Source organism: Thermobia domestica, chromosome 11, assembly GCF_964235325.1.
Source record: "Thermobia domestica chromosome 11, izTheDome1.hap1.1, whole genome shotgun sequence".
Classification (NCBI taxonomy): domain Eukaryota; kingdom Metazoa; phylum Arthropoda; class Insecta; order Zygentoma; family Lepismatidae; genus Thermobia; species Thermobia domestica.
Window position 1 is genome coordinate 186,405,490 of NC_137464.1, and position 20,184 is coordinate 186,425,673.

The 20,184-nt window shown below is 33.9% G+C and overlaps 1 protein-coding gene across 1 annotated transcript in view; it reads left to right on the forward strand.

Annotated features, from left to right (window-relative positions):
* Positions 1-18,922, forward strand: part of LOC145665390 (uncharacterized) — a 33,175-nt gene extending 14,253 nt beyond the window's left edge. Inside the window, exon 2 of the mRNA XM_081732691.1 lies at positions 18,618-18,922. Within this exon, the coding sequence (XP_081588817.1) occupies positions 18,618-18,922 (305 nt within the window). The remainder of the gene's footprint in view (positions 1-18,617) is intronic.
* The last annotated feature ends 1,262 nt before the right edge of the window (positions 18,923-20,184 follow it).

Here is a 20,184-nt window from a genome sequence, read left to right on the forward strand (position 1 = left end):
TGATTTACCATCATTATACCATTGAAATATAACTGAGGTAAGTTTTAGTGATCAATATGTAAGCAATGTATCTCAAATGTGAAGTCACTGATTTTTTAAAGAATAGCATAAAGAGCAGTAGGATATGTCAGTTAAATATCAAGTAAAAGATCATCGTATATCATTGAGTGTAACTGAAACAATGAAGATGAATTCATTTTTTAATTCATTCATTCATTTTCAAATATGTCTTTAGTAACGGGCAGATTTTAGCAATAAATTATACGCAGGTGGTGTGTTTTATTCAGTCTCATTAGCACATAGTGCAAGTAGGGCCTATTGTTTTAACTTTAAATTGCAAAATAACTTTCGAAAGTTAATTCGTGTAAGGCCAAATTGACAAAGAAACTATGGTGATTGTAGTTATTATGACGTATGTTTTTTTTCTTTTGTTTATTTTTCTATGATATTGTCTAAAGGTAACCAATTGCCAGATGAGATCGAACTTACAAAATGAAATACTTAAGACTAAATTCTTATGCTTAGTTTTCGAGAATAATAACTTCTTATGACGTCGAAACGTATATCGTTTGTTGACAACCTGATGCATTTGAAAATATTATTTCTTACGAAATAAATTGTTTATTTACTTGTGTATTACACATTAGAAAGTACACACTATTAAGTAGCACACGGCATCTAAAACGTTATTTAATTTTCAGCTTGAGAGTTCTAAACAGTGATGCACATACCTAGTGATTGTTTTGTAACTAATGGATTTCATTTGGGTCTAGAATTTCTAACTGAAGTCTGATATTCATGCGGTTTGTGGCTAATGATGAAGGAAGGATGAGAGATTTATGGAACTAAGTTTATTGGTTTAAATTCGTCCGCGGTAACATCGGTTACGCCTCAAGAAAAACACCAAATATTCGTCAGTGTACCTTACAATTAGAATGAGGTGCGGTGCGATGTGAAGATTTGAGCTCGCCAAGGTCAATAAGAAACAGGAAATTGGGCCGTTGTGTTGGAAATTGTGCTGTACAGTTCTGTGCTACTGTGTGAATATGATCAGGACACAGTGAGAATAATGTACTCTTCGGAGCAACATGAGTTTATCGTTAAAAAGTTTTTGGAGATCGGAATCTGTTGTTGCTAGACAAATGGCATTTAGAATCAAATTTGCTTCACGTTTAGCTGCCCTAGACAGGAACATAATATGATCGCTAGTGAATAAATTGGAAGAAACAGAATCGCTTCTGAGCGAGCCAGGGATGCATCGAACCCCACAGGCGAGTGTTGTGGAATATGTTATCGACTCCTTAGGTCGCATAAGAAATCTTCCGTCGTTTGTTGCAAGAAACCGGCTATAGCTATTCAACATGTGATCAATGGGTGTTATCACTAACACTTAAATTGTATTCTCACTAACACTTAATTTGTAATCTCCAATTCCGCTTCAAATATCCAAAATCTCATTCCAATTGTAAATTACACTGGCGCATTTGGCTGTTTTTCTTGAGACATTGTCGGTATTATCCAGGCTGAATTTAAACCAATAATAATAGTTCAATAAATTTCCCATTCTTCCTTAATCATTTGCCACAATCTACATGAAAATCGGACTTCAGGTAGAAATTCTAGACCCCAATGAAATCCGCGAGTTTTAAAAAATCACCCTGTAGTACTTGAGAATATTAGCATGTAAAAACTGCATAATAACTCAGAACTAAATAGTGTCTAGATTCTGACAGGTTTATTTATTTATTTATTTATTTGAGGACAATGTTTCCCATTCAACATCCTTTTTTTATTCCTGTGCCAGAGGAGAGGAAGAGAGACTTGGTATCAAGAGTTCACCTACGGGGGATCCACCGGGTACGTACCCCTCCAAAAATTTCCTACACCTTACATTTACATTTGTACACCTTCTCATTAACGGTATACTTATTTAGCAGGGAAATAATTGATGTGGCAGGACAATTTGATCTTACATTTCGTCTGTACAATTGATCTTCTGGAACCAATCTATTGTTCTACTATTTTCTTTTGAAAATATACTGGAGTTGGAAGTATTGTTCTTTCGCGTGAAGAATAATATCAATTTAATAATACGTAGGCGCAGGGGCTTGTAGCATTGCCCCACCCCCACAAAGCTTCAGCACCTCCCAACAACAATTTCTGAGTGCGACTCTGCGTGGTAATGTACTTGCTAAGGTGTTTACTGCCATTTGGCCGGCTCAGGTTTGATCGTTGGTGGACGGTGCATATTTACATTGGTTTTATCCTCCTATCTATATGGGTCTAAAATTGCAACAACCTATTAAAATTAATGTTTCTAACAACCTGCGGAAGTAGGGCTCGCAGCATGGAGATCATTACATCTGCAAGACTTCCAGATCTTAGAGAGTATAGAATATCCAACTTAGATCGTGTAATGTGTCATTACAATCAAGGTAATGAAATTTTTGTCTGGAAGGACCCAATACTTTTCGAACGTATCGGATGCTGTAAATTTTTCAACACATAATCTTTGGTCTGTGTATTAAATTCATTGGTTCTTTACTCAAACCAAAATTAATTTGGCAGCTTCGGAATAATCTAGGAAGAATTAGATTTTTTGGAATAATTTCTTTATTTATATTTTATTTCATTATACAATCTGTATATGGGCATTTCAAATGGATGATTATTGAAATTAGACACCTTAATGAGATACAAAAACATAGGCCCGCAATTGGATAGAAATTCTTGAAATTATCCACCAATCTGATGTATTTTTCAGAATAACTTAGACTCCCTTCGTCCCTCTGAGATGCCCATATCCTCCCAATATCCGGTTTCATATAGCTTTTACTATTTTTCATTCGTTTTATATTTTCCGCCGCCAAAATTCTTTGCTTTGATTGGAGTTATTTCTGACGCCTTAGTATTATGGCTCGTCTCCATGTCTTTCTGCTTGGGACAAAATTGAAGCTAGAACACATCAGTTTCCGTCCTTGGAAAATTGGGATTTTGTTAAGAAGGAAACTGAAGTAATAAGGTAATCATATATGAAATAGTAAATAAACTTGTTGGAAGGAAGAAGGGGTCCTGAGCTGCTAGAATCCTGCAGAGAAACTGGCCAGACTTTGTAAAATATAGAAGTCAGATTGACAGACACCATGTTTTACATTAACAAGTAGCTGTGGACAGGTTCTTCAAAGTGAAGTGCGTTAGTTTCTGATCTTGAGATTTCTTCAAAGTACGTGTGAAATTAGTGCCTTTCATCTGAAGTTTTTCCTTCCCTCAAAAATTCAAAATTGAGTTGCGGTAGCATGTCCTTATATAGCTTTGTGTTTGTACGTAGTATATGTGATTTTTTGTACATGGCGGTATGTTTAGGTTCTTTATAGCTAAGCTAGTTTTCACTATGTCAGTGTAAATTTTAACAGTGACTCCCATTTGCCCCTGAATTAATCACAGCTTCCAATGATAATAGGATGAACGATTTTTGGTTAGGGTTCTTTTCCCATGAGGAAAGGGACCTATCTTTCATTTTCATTAATAGTAATGGGAAAAACATGATTTAGTTATAGAAGGGTCATTGGGCTCTGATTATTCCGTTCCCTTTCCCAGTTCATAGAGCCAATTTAGGATGGTGAAATTTGGGGATTGTTTGATTTACGTATAGTTGAGTTGTGTGATAATATGAATTCACATGTGTAGGGATATGTATTAATATTTGTTTTCTTAGTTTATGTGGGGTGGATCATGTATGTGTGTTTTAGTACTCAGATAGTAGGAGTAATGTATGAGTGAAACTATGATTTATTTATTTACGGACAGTGTCTTGTTGTTTGATTATTCATCTCTTGTGATCCGTCGTCATAAGTACGTTGACTCATACTGAAAATTTATAGTAATTCCGTACCGTTATTCCATAGTATACTTTTTATAGCTAAACGATAACAGAGTACAAAGCGTTTTTTAGTAGTGTAAAGGTTGTTTTCATACTACCAACGCCATCTCTCGCTTGGTTAGGAACTACTCGCTGCTAGTCTTTTGTCACTCAGTAACTTAAGAATCCAGTCAACCAGAAAATTACCCTTCTTTTGTAATTATTGATGCTTTAATATTAATTCTGGTCCATATGAATAAATATGTAGACAAATTGCATTATAGTTCGGTATCTCTGAAAAGAACAATTATTTATATAGTTAGGTAACCGAATTATTAACAAAATCAAACTTTGCGTTTTCTCTTAAACTGAAGTTTGTATATATGGCTTTATTTTGTTGTCAGGCTGCGGTTTCAAACACACTCTCTCTCTCCGTTGCTTTCTGTAAACGATCGTATTGTTGACACTTTAAAAATATAATTGCATTCAGTTAAGAGGATAACTAATGATATTGAATTTTCATTGCAAATAAAAAATAATATGAAGTCGTGAACTGAAATATATACTGTAGTTTGCACTGAAAGAATATAGTATCAGTTCATACAAATTCATACGTATTGATCAATTTACTATAGTAGTTGGTTGATTTTAATATATATAATGGACTGCTTTGAACATTCTGGGGCAGAATGATAGAATAGGGTACAGATAATGAAGTTTATGTTATAAATGAGAACAAATATAAATGAATAAAGATAGTGATAATACATATATTGTAGTGAGTGTGAATAAATAATTGGACGCCCGTTCAATATGTGCACAGTTGTAATTATGGCAGAAGGTATTGATAGTATATATATATAAATGCTTAATACATTGATCATTATGTCAGAATATTGTGTGAGGATAGTGTGTCGTGTGAAAATGGTGGATTGTATTTTCACTTCGTGGTTCAACAATTAATAGTGATCGGACATACTAACTGATCATCCAGTCTGACGGTGTGAACAGTGGTCATCTAGCAAATAATTCCGGATAGTTTCCACTTAATCACAGAACATAATAGCTGTTTGCAGAAATGGTACATTTTAAATATATGGGTTCAGTTTATATTTACGATACTACTCTAAAACTTTGAACATTTTATCCATGTCACTTGATCAAACCAAGTTCACTACTGTCCGCAAAGGTGACGAAGTGGATACGATCGAATAATATAGAAACTTTATTACAGTAGAATTTCGTATTACTGTACCAGAGCGTCCAAAACCCCCAATCTCTATGAATTTTCATTCCTTCTACTTCTAGTAGATTCAATGTTTTTAAATTAGTTGACGCGTCAAGATGTAGCGAATCTTGCGGACTGGGAGCGACTAGTAATAATTTAGCAAACAACTTACTAGTAAAAAATTTATTAATTTACTTTTTTATTTTGGCAAATCCCTGTTAGGATTTCTTCTATTTTATTGACTTTATTCTAGTTTTCCATACTTTACTCGTAACTCTTCTCAGTTTCTGAGGGGTCGGATAATTTTTTATTTAGAGATTCTAAATTAGAGACTACACCAACCTTTAGGCTGGACCGGCCGTAATCTGAGTGTATTGCCACCTGAAACGGTTAATAGTCAATCATTCCACAGAGCTTATTCCTTGTAAGATGGTTGCCTAGAAGACACGGACTCGTAGTTAGACACTCACAGACCCCGTTGAGCCACGCATTTTAGTAGGTTATCTTTTTCGGTATATGAAAGTATATTTGGCTATGGATTGTCATATGTCTAAATTCGACTACTTATCTTTGTAGTTTTAGTGTCCTAGCTTATTCTTTTGGCGCGTCGTTTTTCTTTCTCTTCACTATCTATCTCGTTATGTTCTTCTTGAGGAATATTTTTTAATTTTTTTTTCAACCTTACCCCCTCCCCAAGTTTTGAACTTGACAAATATCAACTGTTTAATATATATCATTTGAAACTGAATTACCAACTGAGGTGTCGCGAGACACGATTCGTGGAGCTATTCGTTGATGTTGAATATCAAGGGACCGTTTTCCACATTTCGACCCACTGCAGTAGCGAGCAATGGCTCAGTATACGATTAAATTTTGCTTTCGTACCTTTTATCATTGTCCGTTTGGATCTTTCCGTTGGACTATCACTCATTTCTACTTTCATTTCCATTGGTTACCATAAAGGTGAATGTTGTTGTAGTTGTTTGGACCCAAAAGTAGTATTCACATTTTAGAGTCATATATTTATATACAGTATATTCTGTTTACGTGCCTGCCTCGTACATTAAATGTCCACTGTTTTAAATAGAATGCATAAGAATAACGAAGTGTATCATTATGTGCGGTCAATTAGTTAAATTTCTCATATAGTCGGATTTTCTTGTATGAAGTGTTGCAGCCTGGAAAAATTAATTTGTCGGGGTTATTAATTTGAAAGTTTAAATGATTATTGGGTATATGTATGTTGAGATATAAATGCGAATTGAATATAACTATTACATAGGGTCTTGTTACCTTGCCCCGAACGGTTGTTGGTTGCCATAGTTTTAAAATATCCCATGAATATTAAATGTAAATTTTAAAATACCGCAGCATGTTAGATAATTTCCTTCAAGTATTGTAATATTATTAAGTAATATATGTAACTATTAACATTTGTTATTATTCTAATTGCGTGTAGCACGGAATTAAGGCAGGTCGTAATCGTAACCCTAAATTATCTGCAAATCTACCCTCAAGTTTACAAACCTGGTTTGCTTTTGTACCACTACGTTTCAATTTTATCCGTTATATACTAATCTTCAAATCTAAACAGTGTTCCACCTAGTGAGCAAGTTCTTGATACGAAAACAAATCCCTTTGGTATTCGAAAATTCTCATTTTGCTATACATTGTACAAATATAACTACAAATGTCTGCAATTGTGATATAAGGCGATAGCAATTTAAAGCTAGTCAATGAACGAGTGAATAACTGACATGACCCGATAAGTGACGTATTCAAAGTGGTATTAGTGACAAAACATTGTTTTCTTAATCCAGGAAATGGAAAAATATATAGCCAAATACGTCTACAGACTCAATATGTGTATCTTATGTATGGGCATTTAGATAAAATGAAGTTAAAGGCGTAGACATCAGAAAGGTGTTTTGATAATACGTGTGACTTCACATAACGTCTGAAAGTACGAGCAAGTACTCGTTGGATTACTTTTATTTATTTATTTTAGTTCCTTTGTGTGAGATACGGACTCATTCTAACCAACATTTTAAGTTTTTTATGTAATATTGTAGAAATATTTACATCTTATTTCATCAACATTTAAATAATTATTTTTTGGTCTATATGTTACTAACGAATATATGTATCTACATTGCTGTAATTAAATATTATATGTGGAGTGATACATTTATATGTATACTTAATTGCGTGTTCATAACATTTTGTGTTTAATTTTTCAATAGATGTAATAAATGTCCATAAATTGTAGTTAGATGATGGTTTGTTTAAAACTGATTCACCTATATTAATACATTGTCTTGTATATATGTGCGTGTGCGTGAATGAGTGATAATTTAGTTTTAAATGGTAGCATTTAGTATTGATTTATGACTATAGTGTTTATAATAAGTGTGTAATAGCATGTTATATGTATTGGTGTATGACGGAGGTCTTGAAAGATAACTAATTCTAAATTAGTTTAAATCGGCTCTGAGAGGAAAGACAAAATAACAGGATAAGCTCAAATAACGACAGTCTTTTCAGGAATCACAAAACTTCTATTTGTGGGAAATTGTACATCACTTTAACCTTTTTCTTTTCCTTGGCTAATTCGGATGTGTTTGATCTCCATCATGCATATTCAGATATTGGATAAAGATTATTTAACGTTTGGAAATAACAGGAAATCGGTTAAATTAAACTTCTCGTCACCTGGGCTGGGTTAGGACAACTTCCACTTGTCCAGTTTCCTGGATCTAGGTCAGGGTAGTATGAGGGAACATGTGTCTCTTCAGGATCATTTCAGGATTGATTCTCAAATCATAAAATTCGCGTATAACTGACCCTTCTAAAACCCTTCAAGTTCCTTTATCATATTCCCATCATTATCCAGTATTCCTTCATCTCTAATGCCTTCTTCCTTTCTCCTTTTCCTCTTCCTCTTTTTCTCCATGTCTCCAACCTTCTTTTCCTCCCCATTATTTCTTTTCCCATTTCTAATAAAACTGAAGAGGGGTCGTGACTGGGAGTTTACGCTACATACATGGTCTTAAAATTAATTTGATGTTTCTCTTCGTTTCTCTTCGATAATGATTAACCAATAACGAATTTACAACGGTACGTTGTATATTTTTATTTTTATTACTTGTAAACTTGTAAATTTGGGCGCTAAGTATTTTATATATGTACTAAATCAAGTTATTGTGAAGAAAAAGAAGAAGAAGAAGTTAGAAAATAATACCGATTTTTAAGAAGATATTCATATGTTATATAATTTTTAAATAATAGGTCTTTGGTTTTTGGTTGTCAGGACTACAAAGTATAAATAGATGGAAGAATTGCAACCAAGCTTTGCATTATTAATGGCTCATCAATAAATATTTAAGAACCGTTGCAAATTATACAAATAATCAACACAAAAATTCCAAAACCCATTCATTTTAAGTTATTTGAGTAAATTTCCAAATTGAAGATTAACATATAGCGACACACTTTCCCCACTCATGGATCGACGATTTTCTTCAATCGTACGATCCAGAAATGCGCCAGAGTTATTTTAGCTAGGCAGCTAATACGATACCACGCATGCTAGTTGCCCAAAGTATATTTTATAGAATATAGCTTATCAGGATCGAGAAAATGGAACTGAAAATAGTATAATTTCAGTTCATCCGCATATCCGTTACTCCACGCAATAACTATTAAAGGAAACAACACAAGTTAATTTGAATATTTTAAAAGCAAACAAAAATAAGAATATAGAACCTAAAATTCCTAGCTGTAGTTATATATACAACCACTAGGACATACACTCTGAGCAAATTTTTTAATATTCCGCTATTGCCCTATTGCCCGCTATTGTTATCATTTTTTATTTTTTATTTCTCGTGTTTGTTTCTTATAATTTTCTTATTATTTACATGCTTTGTTACTATTTTTTTTTTAGTTCTTTTTGCGAAATTCACTTCACATTTTGATTCGTTTATGTGAACCCAGCTGGTGAGCTAAACGGTACTAATTGTCTAATGAAAGTTTAATTTAATTTCTGAAATGACTTTTTTTCTTTCCTTTTCAGGATAAATGATTAAACTTAACTCATGTTATTGACATGTACACATATTAAATTCTCCACGAAAACTTTAATGTCATTTGGATCTGACGTTCTAGTTGATAAAGAACAAATCGAATTAGATTTGACTGCCATTTAAAAAAAAACATCTGGTACACCTGAAGCATTATACAATAATATTAATTTCCATTCATGTTACTTAAACATTACATTTTCTTTTTTCCTTATAGAACGTAGTTCGATTATACGTGAGTACGACAGGGAAAAAAAGATGTTCAATTATAAAGGAATACTTTAAACACAGTGAACATTTATTTAATCCTGTTCATTTTCTCTCTGTCCTCCTGTATTATTCGTCTGTCTCTCTCTCTTGATGTCTTTTATGTCCACGCAAGCACCCTGACGTGAGCATTAACACATTCATTTAAATTTTAAATGTCATCGCCAACACCACAAATAGTAGTAACACTACACACACACCAACAGTTTCATTTGGTCTTGTCGTTTTGTCGAGAAAAGTAGGACATTTGACAATGTCATGCATATAATGTTCAGCTTTTTCTTTCTTTCATACATAACGAAATATGACACGCGAAGTGTGGGAAAGTAAGGAAAATATAAACAGTGGTGAACACTGAGTGTAAATTTTTTTGTTGACACAACAGAACATATCAAAGAACTTTAGTTTCACAAACATATATATGTAATGATTGTCTGGTTTCCTCTATTTTCCGCAACACATGTTACAGTGTTGACTTTACAGAACCACCATGGTATGTGGTGTGGATTAAAGGATAGATTTTTATTTGTAGTGAAAATGATAACACAATCTAATTATACTAGTCTAGCACTTTTAGCTTTGGCAATATACATCTGAAGAGAACGATATTTATATTAAGTATTTGTTTACAAAGAACAGTATTTATACTCACTATATTATCTTTAACCAAATTATAATGAACTACATATTCTGCTATCATATCTTGGTTAAATTAGTCCCCAGTTATTAAGGCCCCAGGGGGGGGTAAAGTAGAAAGAGACCCTCCTCTCTTAATTACATCTAACCTCAAGATATGTTGTATTGTAATACAGGTAAAGTAACATAAAACCACACTGTCGGTTTTTAAAAATGGCTGCCGCCAAATTTCTCCGTCTTTCCGTTTGCTCTCCCAATTAATCAATGCTGTCGTCGTCACTTAACTCCAGCGTCAGAGGATAAATACAATTGTTACAAAGCAACAATATTGGATATTGAGGTCTCGGGTTCAAACCCTGCTCCCGCCAAATGAACTTTGTGGTGGACAAACACCGTGTGCGTGGGTTTTCTCGGGGTTCTCCCGTTTCCTCGCACTTTCTTCATTCCACCATTTCATTCATTATTCATTATCACTGTCTCCTTTAGCCTAACCGGCATAACCGTGGGACGTAAAACTCAAAATTTCATTTCATTTCAATATTGGATATTGAAGTGTAATGTCTATTATAATGATTGTATCGTCTTCATAATAACCTATTTCTAGTGTTACACTAGTGTAAGGACGAATGGAAGTTTTTTCCACCAGGCAGAGACCGAACACAAGTGTAATCGTAAATACATACGCCTTGATGTACACATTTGCATAATAGATACTTCATGTAAAATTAAAAAAAAAAAAAAACTAAATCCGGCCCTGTTTCACAATAATGTCAGAATATATGACACAATTTTGTCAAATATACTAAGCTAAAAATTTGAGCTTCTTTGAGAGTATGCATTTTTGTACATGCCTTTGGCGTGAAGATCCAGGTTCAATTCCCAGTGGGAGTTCATATGGTTCGGATCCTATGTTAAGTTGCAAGTCCATGTCTCACAAAGCTAAAAGGAACACTAAATTCAAACTCAAATCGACTCAACTAAAATAAATCTTTCAATTCATGAGAATACGTGCAGTAATGTTTCGAAAATTAAATACCTATGTTCAGTGGCTGATCTATCCGGGAAGAACTGGGTCCCCAGTCTTTTTTAGTGAAAAATATTTAAGGTATTATTTATATATTTTTTTGAAAATTTATAATAAACAATGATATACCTGTCATGGTCTGATACATGCTCCCCAGTTTTTACATTCTAGATCCGCCACTGCCTACATTTATACACAAAGATCCCCAATAGTGCAACCACAAAGATCAAAAATCGTAAATAACAATGAACTCTCGTAAACAGTAAAAAGGATCACGCACTTAATTTGTGATATAGATACCTAATATGAAATTCATTGTTACATGTTAATATGTTCACAAATTGACCCAATGAGGAAACACAGCTGAGATAATAGTCTATCTATGTACTGCAAAGGTCATTATTTAAAAATTCACTTTCGTTCAAAACTTATCACGTAGAATAAAGGATCAACAAAAGTTCCCTTACTAATTAAAATGGTAGTGGTTTGACTCCATTAACGAAGTCGGTCGAGATAAATAAACAAATAAAAAGCAAATTTCATTTAAGAACTATAGTGCGGACTAACGGACGAACGTACGTCGCCGTTATTCTTTACAATATTAACAGATTTATTCGAGTAACGATCTCAACCGAGATGATCATTCTAGATATATATTGGGAAAGATAATAAAATTTTAGTACAATTTATTTTATTTGTTAAACTTAGTTTTTTTTAAATATATATATATATATATATATATATATATATATATATATATATATATATATATATATATAAAGAAAGCATATTTTTAACATTTACTTTTGAAATGTGTTATGGAAATCCGTAAACATCTGAAACTTTGTTCGAATTTATAAATGAAAATCCCTGTATATACAAATATACTAATTAATACCTATTGTAACGTTCTCTTTAGGGTAGAACTTAAATATATATACACGAGAATTTTTGAAATTTCCAAATCACCGTTTATTATTAAAACTCTTCTTGTGTACGTAATAAGAGTTACAGTTTCAAACACTAAGTCATTTTATATGTTTTGTGGTTTTGTTGGTGAGTTTGTAGGAACCCAGAGACCAAGCGTCCAAGGGTGATAGGAACCAAGGAGTGCATGTGAGGTACCTCTCAAAGACCAAGCGTCCGAAAGAGGGAAATAAAACTCAAAGATGAAGCATCTTAGAGAGTGTTGAGGTTATTACGGCTAGGCAAGAAAGACGGTGATGATGATACATGAATGAAATGATGGAATGAAGAAAGTGGGGGGAGACTGCACCCAGAAGACCCCGCACACGATGTTTGTACACCACAAGATTCACTTGGCGCGAGTTGGAATTGAACCAAGGACTCCATGTACCAGAAGTGAACGCTCTACCACTGAGTCGCAGTGGCCCTAGTGCTGTGAAACAAAAGATTTAACTTTAAAAGTATATAGAAATATAAAAAAAGTACAAGTAATAATGAAATATTGTATTGCCTTCTTACTTATGTCACGATGTAAGTTTTAATTAATATATGACATTAGGAAATGAGTTTTATTCAAGTTGCAAGACCTGAAGACACCATTGAACCATTGTAAATTCAAGGAAAAGAATCTGAAAAAAAAAAAAAAAACATTAACGCTTGCAATCACCTAGTTTATGGTTAAAACAATTCTTTTAAACATGACTTTCCCTTTTTACTTTCAAACGACGGAAGAAAAGAAGAAAGTACGAGGATCGTGAAAATTAATTGAATTCAAGATTTAAACGTATTTAGACGTTTCCATAGACCACACACATCTGTTCGTCCTGAGACCAAATTTTAAATTTGAGTTTTATATGTTTTTAGAAGAGTTTCTCAAATTTTCTTTCTACTCCTAAAAGCAGAAGTAGTTTACAGAAAGATGGAAATAAAAAAATTGTACTTTTCTAAGAAACAGTTCTAACGCTATTGCACATATTTCGTAAATAAATGTTTCATTAATAATCTGACAATGTGGGATAACTTATTTGTTCTGAAAAAAAAAATTGTACGAGGTGCAGTTTATTCATAATGATGAATTTTCTTACCGGACCATTTTCTCAAAAACGACTCAGGCGATGTTGTACATATTTCATAAATAAATGTAATTAATAACGTGACAATATGGCATAATTATTTAAACCTGAAAAATGTACGAGGGACAGTTTACTCACAATGATGAGTTTCTCAGACGAATTTATCAAAAACGACTCAGCGATTTTGTTCATGTTTCATGAATAAGTATTTCATTAATATTCCTACAATGTTCCATAAGTAACTTCCATGAAAATGGTAGCTTGTTTTTGGCGTGAGTTTCTTGACAATTTTGTGAAACACGAGTAATGCTATTTTGTTATTTTATACTCAAATATTTCATTAACCAACCTAACATATGGTGTAAGTTATTTTCTTATGGCCCAAGAGTCTGAAAACAGTAGGTTACTTTTGGGAATGAATTTTCTTTAAGCGAAATTGTTCGAAAATATGTATATATTTTTTTAAATCCATCACATGTTTGGATATGGACTATAGATAGCCAGCGTTAAAAATCGCCGCTTTCCGTTAATAGACCAGACCAACAAATCGACTCTATTAACGAATTTGACCGATATAGGTTGCTCTAGTTATGCATTACAATAAACGCAACTTAAGAGCCGGCGGGAGTCAAGTGACCTTGACAAATCGAAGATATCGCAGTGCAAAGTGTTTCCTTATTTTGGCAACAGATGGGGTTGTCGCTGAAATGCCGTCAAAGCAAATGCACCCGTCCTTTTCCTTCGTTTTCCCCTGCATGTGGTCAAAGTTGGACAGCGTAGGAGGGGGATGGTTACGGCTGTAAATGGGACAGAAGAGTGAAATTCTTTTCTTTTGGCTAAAAGAGAAACAGAACTGAAGAAACAAATAAATAAGAGGGACCAACATGATATCAGCCGTCAGCTCCCTGTCAGAGAGCCACTCAAATATCTACAACGGTCACAAACATACCATAGAGAACTAAAGCACTTGTCGCCTGTCTCTTTCTCAAAGGATTCTACCTATGGTAAATAACAGAGTAGTGCGGGAAGAATCTGATATAAAATGAAGAACCATGCCAATATTAAAAAACACACACACACACACACACACGGGAGAGTCGATATTCTAATTTATTTAGAGCCTTCGTGGTTTAAAAAAAAAACTTGGAATTGAAAGGCAGAAAACCCAGACAAAGATTTGAAATGTATTGACAATGTGAATCATTTTTTTAGTGGAATCCATTTCCTTATTTTCTTTTCAAAATATGACCTCCAGATTTACCCTCTCTCTCGCCTTCACATTCGAATGGTCCTGGGTTCGATACCAGTTGCTGACCATCCTGAGTTTTTCCTATTATAACAGGAAAAAGCCGCAATGTTACATTCAGCCTTGGGGGCCGGCTTAGAAGGACAGGAGGGAGCACATGCCCTGCTTGATGTTGGTTTTTATTGGGGGAGATAGACCACTTCATTAACAATAGAATTAAAAGATGTGTCACTCATGTCCAAAATTATTGTCGCATGTCTATAAATATGTTATTGTAGGAATATAATTTGATAACGAATTCACCCGGTATTTCTTATAATGTTAGTATGCGTACAATCGGCAAAGACATGTATGTGGCAAATTTCATGTCAAAAGAGCAGTAAATAAGAACAATAAAACGAAAACAAAACTTTCGTGTCCATTTAGCAACATTTTATTTTACTCATTCTAATCTTCGTATTTATAATTACTGTATTTTCCTATGAAATTTACCACATATATTTCCCAATTGTACATATAGTATCAGTATTAAAAGTCTCCTGCAAAATCATTATTACATGATATTTTTACAAGAAGACAGTTATAGAAATGCGACAATCATTTTGGACATGAGTGTACAAGGATGTAATAGGTGTTTGTTTCAAACATTAAATAAGTGTTCGTATAAATTGAACTTATTTCCTGACGTCATAGAACTAAGAACTGTTGCAGAGCGATGTAAGTCCGGTGACAATACAATATTCCATTCTTACTTTCATACTTTGCAATATATCTATTTATTTTAAAAGCAAATTTTAATATGTTTTTATTTTCAACTTCCTTATCCTAAAATAAATACTAGCCTTTAACCAGCCCTGGTATCCCTGGTTGCATATCACTTTAGGATTTGGAAAAGGTGTCCAACGAATTAAAAAAAATGATAAGACATCTTTTAAAGACATTCTTTTGTTAATAAATTCCCACTAAAAAGTTAAAAATAATTTTGTTTATGCAAGACTAAATAAAAAGAAAGGAGTGCGTCATTTTAAGAATTTATAAAGTAACTGTAAGCCTATATGAGAACGCATCCCTTTTTTTTAGTCACGCATAAACATTTTTTTTAAACTTTTAAGTGCGACTTGATTAATGAAAGAATATCTTTAAAATGTTTATTATTATCTTTTTTTATTATTGTTAATGTTTGCGTCCTTGGCATAGGGTGTTTATTTTGGTAAGGTACCGTATGGTACGTTTCTGTACTACTAGGGTATATTAAAATTTAGTTTCCTATGCGTTACTACATACATTAAAAAACATTTTTTTAAAAGAATTACTACCGAATATTACTACCGCTCCGCTAATAAGAGGGAGACAGATTGAGGATACCAAACACCCCTACCGTTGATTGAGAAATATTTAGGTGTCGACACTGATGAGCAACATCTACATATGAATTTGAATGTTTTATGGGCTTTAGACAATTGATTCAGACCGGGAAACATGGGGGACAGAATGTTGGAAGCAAGTAGTCCAGTCCCTAGTTTGAATGCCTGGAATGAGTAAGGACTCTTCCCCCCTTGGTAAAACCTGCCGAAATTGGAAGCAATATCAAAGAAGCACTGCTTCGAAAAAAGAGGGAGCAAACATGCATAAATAGTCAGAGTCGGATTTAGGTTTAGTGGGGCCCCAAGCTGTTGAAGGTAATGGGGTCCTTTATGTGTCCAGATGAACATACGCACCCTACATACAGCAATGAAGAAACTAGAGATAATTTAGGAAGCAGACTGGTAGAAGGAGCCCTATTAATTACACGAACGTAGGCTACACAGCAGGAAGCACTGTTGCTACGTATATATAAATTTTACTTTATTTTTTTAAATTTTCTTATATTTTAGAAATCCAATTTTTCTTTAGATTTTGGGGCCCCCAAGAGAGCGGGGCCCTAAGCTATAGCTCGTTTCGCTTACACGTAACTCCGGCACTGTAAATAGTATACATATACAGGCGCGGATCCAAGGGTGGCTATAGAGGCTATACCCCCCCCCCCTTGACGCTCAGGTATACACTGGATAAAATGGGCTTCAATCCTGTTTACTCTGGATAAAGAGGCAAACTATGGTTTACCTCCTCCCTTGATCATATCCTGGATCCGCCACTATATATATATATATATATATATATATATATATATATATATATATATATATACATGTATGTATGTATATAAATGTGTGTGTCTAGTATGTTGTACGATGGAAGCTGATGAAAGAGCTTTATACCATATTATTCTTGATTTTTTGACAGGTAAACAAAGAATATTTCGGGAATTAATCTATCCTAAAGATTATAATAATGTATCTTATTTTTTCTCTTGCATGTATATTCTTAGCCTGCAGGAAGTTTTCATTTCTTTCTTGGAATAGATAAACGAAGACTTTGGTTCGGCTTCTCCTTCACAAATTTTTGTCGAAAGGTTGACTTTATCGCTACAAACACAAATTACTTCTTCTCACAGAAACCATCTACAAACACACTGTACTGCTGAAACAGAAACCATCAACCAAAGAGGTCATAAATTTTGCCATTCCTCGTGTTTGAAGTTTCCGTTCTTCACAATGATTTCCTTCCTCCCGCCCCTGTTAAGAAGTTCAAAGTAGATTTTCAAAAGGACTGGCTCCCGCTGAGAAGGAAAGGGGGATGAGGAATGACTATAGTGCCATCTAGCAGTTATACGGCCAAGTACGTGAACACGAAAAAATCTGATTTCTGATTTCTGTAGATTCAATTATGAAGGATATAATTTCTCATCGATTGTGAAATGGATGTCTTTGGAAACAGCGAAAAAATAGTACACTAGCGCACAAATACAAAGATTGTACTCCATTCTCAAAAAAGTCCGGAGTTTTTAGCTCTTTTCCTTACTGTAAAAAAACAGAAGACTTTTCCGTCTGATTTTGATCATTTTCTTATGGGAATTTGGGTTATAATTATCTGTATTTATAAGAAGAAAATATCACGCACAGCGTTCAAATTGAACCTTTAAAATGAGATGCATCATATTTAGTGCGCTACTGAGACATTTTTGCGAAAGAACGAAATGAAATCGTGATTTGCCTAAAAAATGGTTGAGATCCCATGTTAAATTGAACACCAATATTCCGGCCGCTGTGACGCACTCTTTCTCCCTCTTAAAGTTTCTCTTCCCTTCAAGAGTTATCGTGCGGGATGGCAGACGAACGTACGATAGGGTACAGACTCTCAGGCCCTGGATTGACCTTTCTCAATTTTTGTGATTAGATTTGTATTTTTAAATGCTGTAAGTATTGTTTTAGTTTATAATGGGCTTAAGATTTTTAATTAATAGATACAGTGTTAAGGAAGTTTAGGAAACCATATAAATTAATAGTAGCAAGTAATATAATAGTAATACTAAGTGAAAACAATGGAAAACAACAAATTGGAAGAAAAATACATAATTCAGAAGCTGGATTATGTGTACTCTCTTACCAAATCTATTGCTACAAAGTGATAAATTTAGGCGCTAAAAATAGGCAGGATAAACTTGTTACACCGCGATAGGAGCATACGCTGTGGGCGTATTCTAGGTATAACATATTTTCCAAGCATAACAAGGTTCATAGAAAACACTTAGAATTAGATAAAAGGAATTGTGCTACTAAAGAGCTAATTATTTGGAATGACAATGGCTTTTTCTAAGAATAAAAATCTAAGATCTACCTAAATATTTGGGTTACTTAACTACTTATGCGTGTCTATAGATAAAAAGTTATAGCGACGTATTCCTGAAGAATAATATTCGTATTAATCTAAGTTACGATGTTATATTTGAATGCTCTAAATTGAATTACACAAAAGGTATGTGGTATCATACTGCTACTATTTTAAAAGACATTTTAGTTACTACGAATAAGAATTATCTATTGTTGGCAAAACAAATAAATTTATACACTTTTTAAAAGCAAATACGATGCCCAGAGAATAAGATGAAATATCACTGAATAGGCTACATGACAAGCATATTGTATTTGTTTGGAATTCTATCCTATGCATAACTTCAAGTATGTTCACCTGCGAGCATGCTTCATAATAAAGACGGTAAGAAATATCGAGAAGCAGTTTCTGTCGATCAAATCAATGTCTCAAATAAAGGTTCGATTTCTTCCGGTAATTCTCTATTTAAATCTAAAGAAGTTAAAATTAACCATTTCTATTAACCTTTTCCTGTCCTATTCCTAGGAAGGGACCTATTCACAGAAGATGAAAGACCCACATGTATATCTCAGAAAGGATGCCAAAGAATTCCCAACGTGAATGAATTATGTACAACTGAACTGACAGCCAAACCTGGAAAAAAAGTACATCAAGAATGCCGAAGGAAGTATGTGAAATCCAGTCAAATCAAGAAGGATATGCAATCAAGAATACCGTCAGACGAAGAGACACCTGCAACTATTCTGCGTTCAAATTCGCATGAATTTCATTTCGTTTGTTTTGTAGAGAGCCTGAGAGATATGACGGTAAGTGGAAGGGTCACTGTCTAATTTCACTAAACGCTAATACTTTTCCAGAAACAGTATTGAAATTATGTGAAGAATTCAATGACCATTGGGCCATGGCTGTAAAAAGTCGTATTGAATATGCCAGAGATTTGTTTGCGAAAGATGCAGTGTACCACACTACTTTCAGTGTAAATTTTAGAACAGGAATGTGGATTTCAGGAAAGATGAGGAAGTGGATGTCATCAGGTGGATACGAACCGAAGAAAAAAGGCAGGTCCGTGCAGACTGAAAGAAAGGATGCTTTCTTGCGAGTAGTTGAATATTTAGAGATGAAAGATGATGAGCAGGTTACCATATGTGATTTAGTAAAGATTGTGGAACAGGAGCTGTGCTATTCAGAAGAGCAAGTGTGCTCGGTCAGACACATGAAAGCTAAACTATTGAAGTTATTTGCGGAAAGAATCGCTATAACTGAAATAAATGGAAAAGTAGAGTTGTTACTTTCAAAAACACATATGCTAGAATCCTTCAAAACTTCTGCTTCAAGACTAGCCCTAGAATCCTTCAACACTAGCCCAAAGAAAAAGCTACCAGCCTACATCATACAATAGAAATCCTTTAGTTACCTTCGGTATGATGTTAAATACTCGCTTGTACCGATGAACCACTCGCTCCGGGTGAGTGGGCGAGTGGTTATTTGCATCCCTGCTTATTTTTATTATTGTTTAGGTGCATTTACTCGCACAAGTCTTTTATCATTTTACAAAACTTGATAGCATGTTAGTGAACAGTTGAAGAGTTGAGAAAATATTGTGAGTATGGCTTTGTTTACTAGACGTGGCAACATCCAAGTGATTTCAAGGATTTGAAGTCTTGGTGATTGAGAAATGAATCCATACTTTTGAAATAAAATTACACATTCACCTGGTACAATACATTAGGTCCCATTCATAACTAAAACGTATATGGTAAGGCTCAGAATTACAAACATTTCTCAAATCAGCGTAAAGTTTTAAACAACAACGTAGAAACGCTTAATAAATTAAGTGCTTTGATAAGGATTAAAAAAGATCTAAATAGGTATTTATAGATAAATCTTTGGCTTAACATTTACTACGATTACAGGTTGAAATGTTCCTTAACTCTTTTGAGACTTCCACTTTTTAAAGTAAATTTTAGACTTTAAGTCAAGCAGCTATTGCGTCGAGACTATTTATCGTAGAATCATGATTCATACTTCATTTTGTTCGGCATGAAGAAATGTTTCCAACTGTGCAAGTCAAATTTCTCTAATATTTACATAA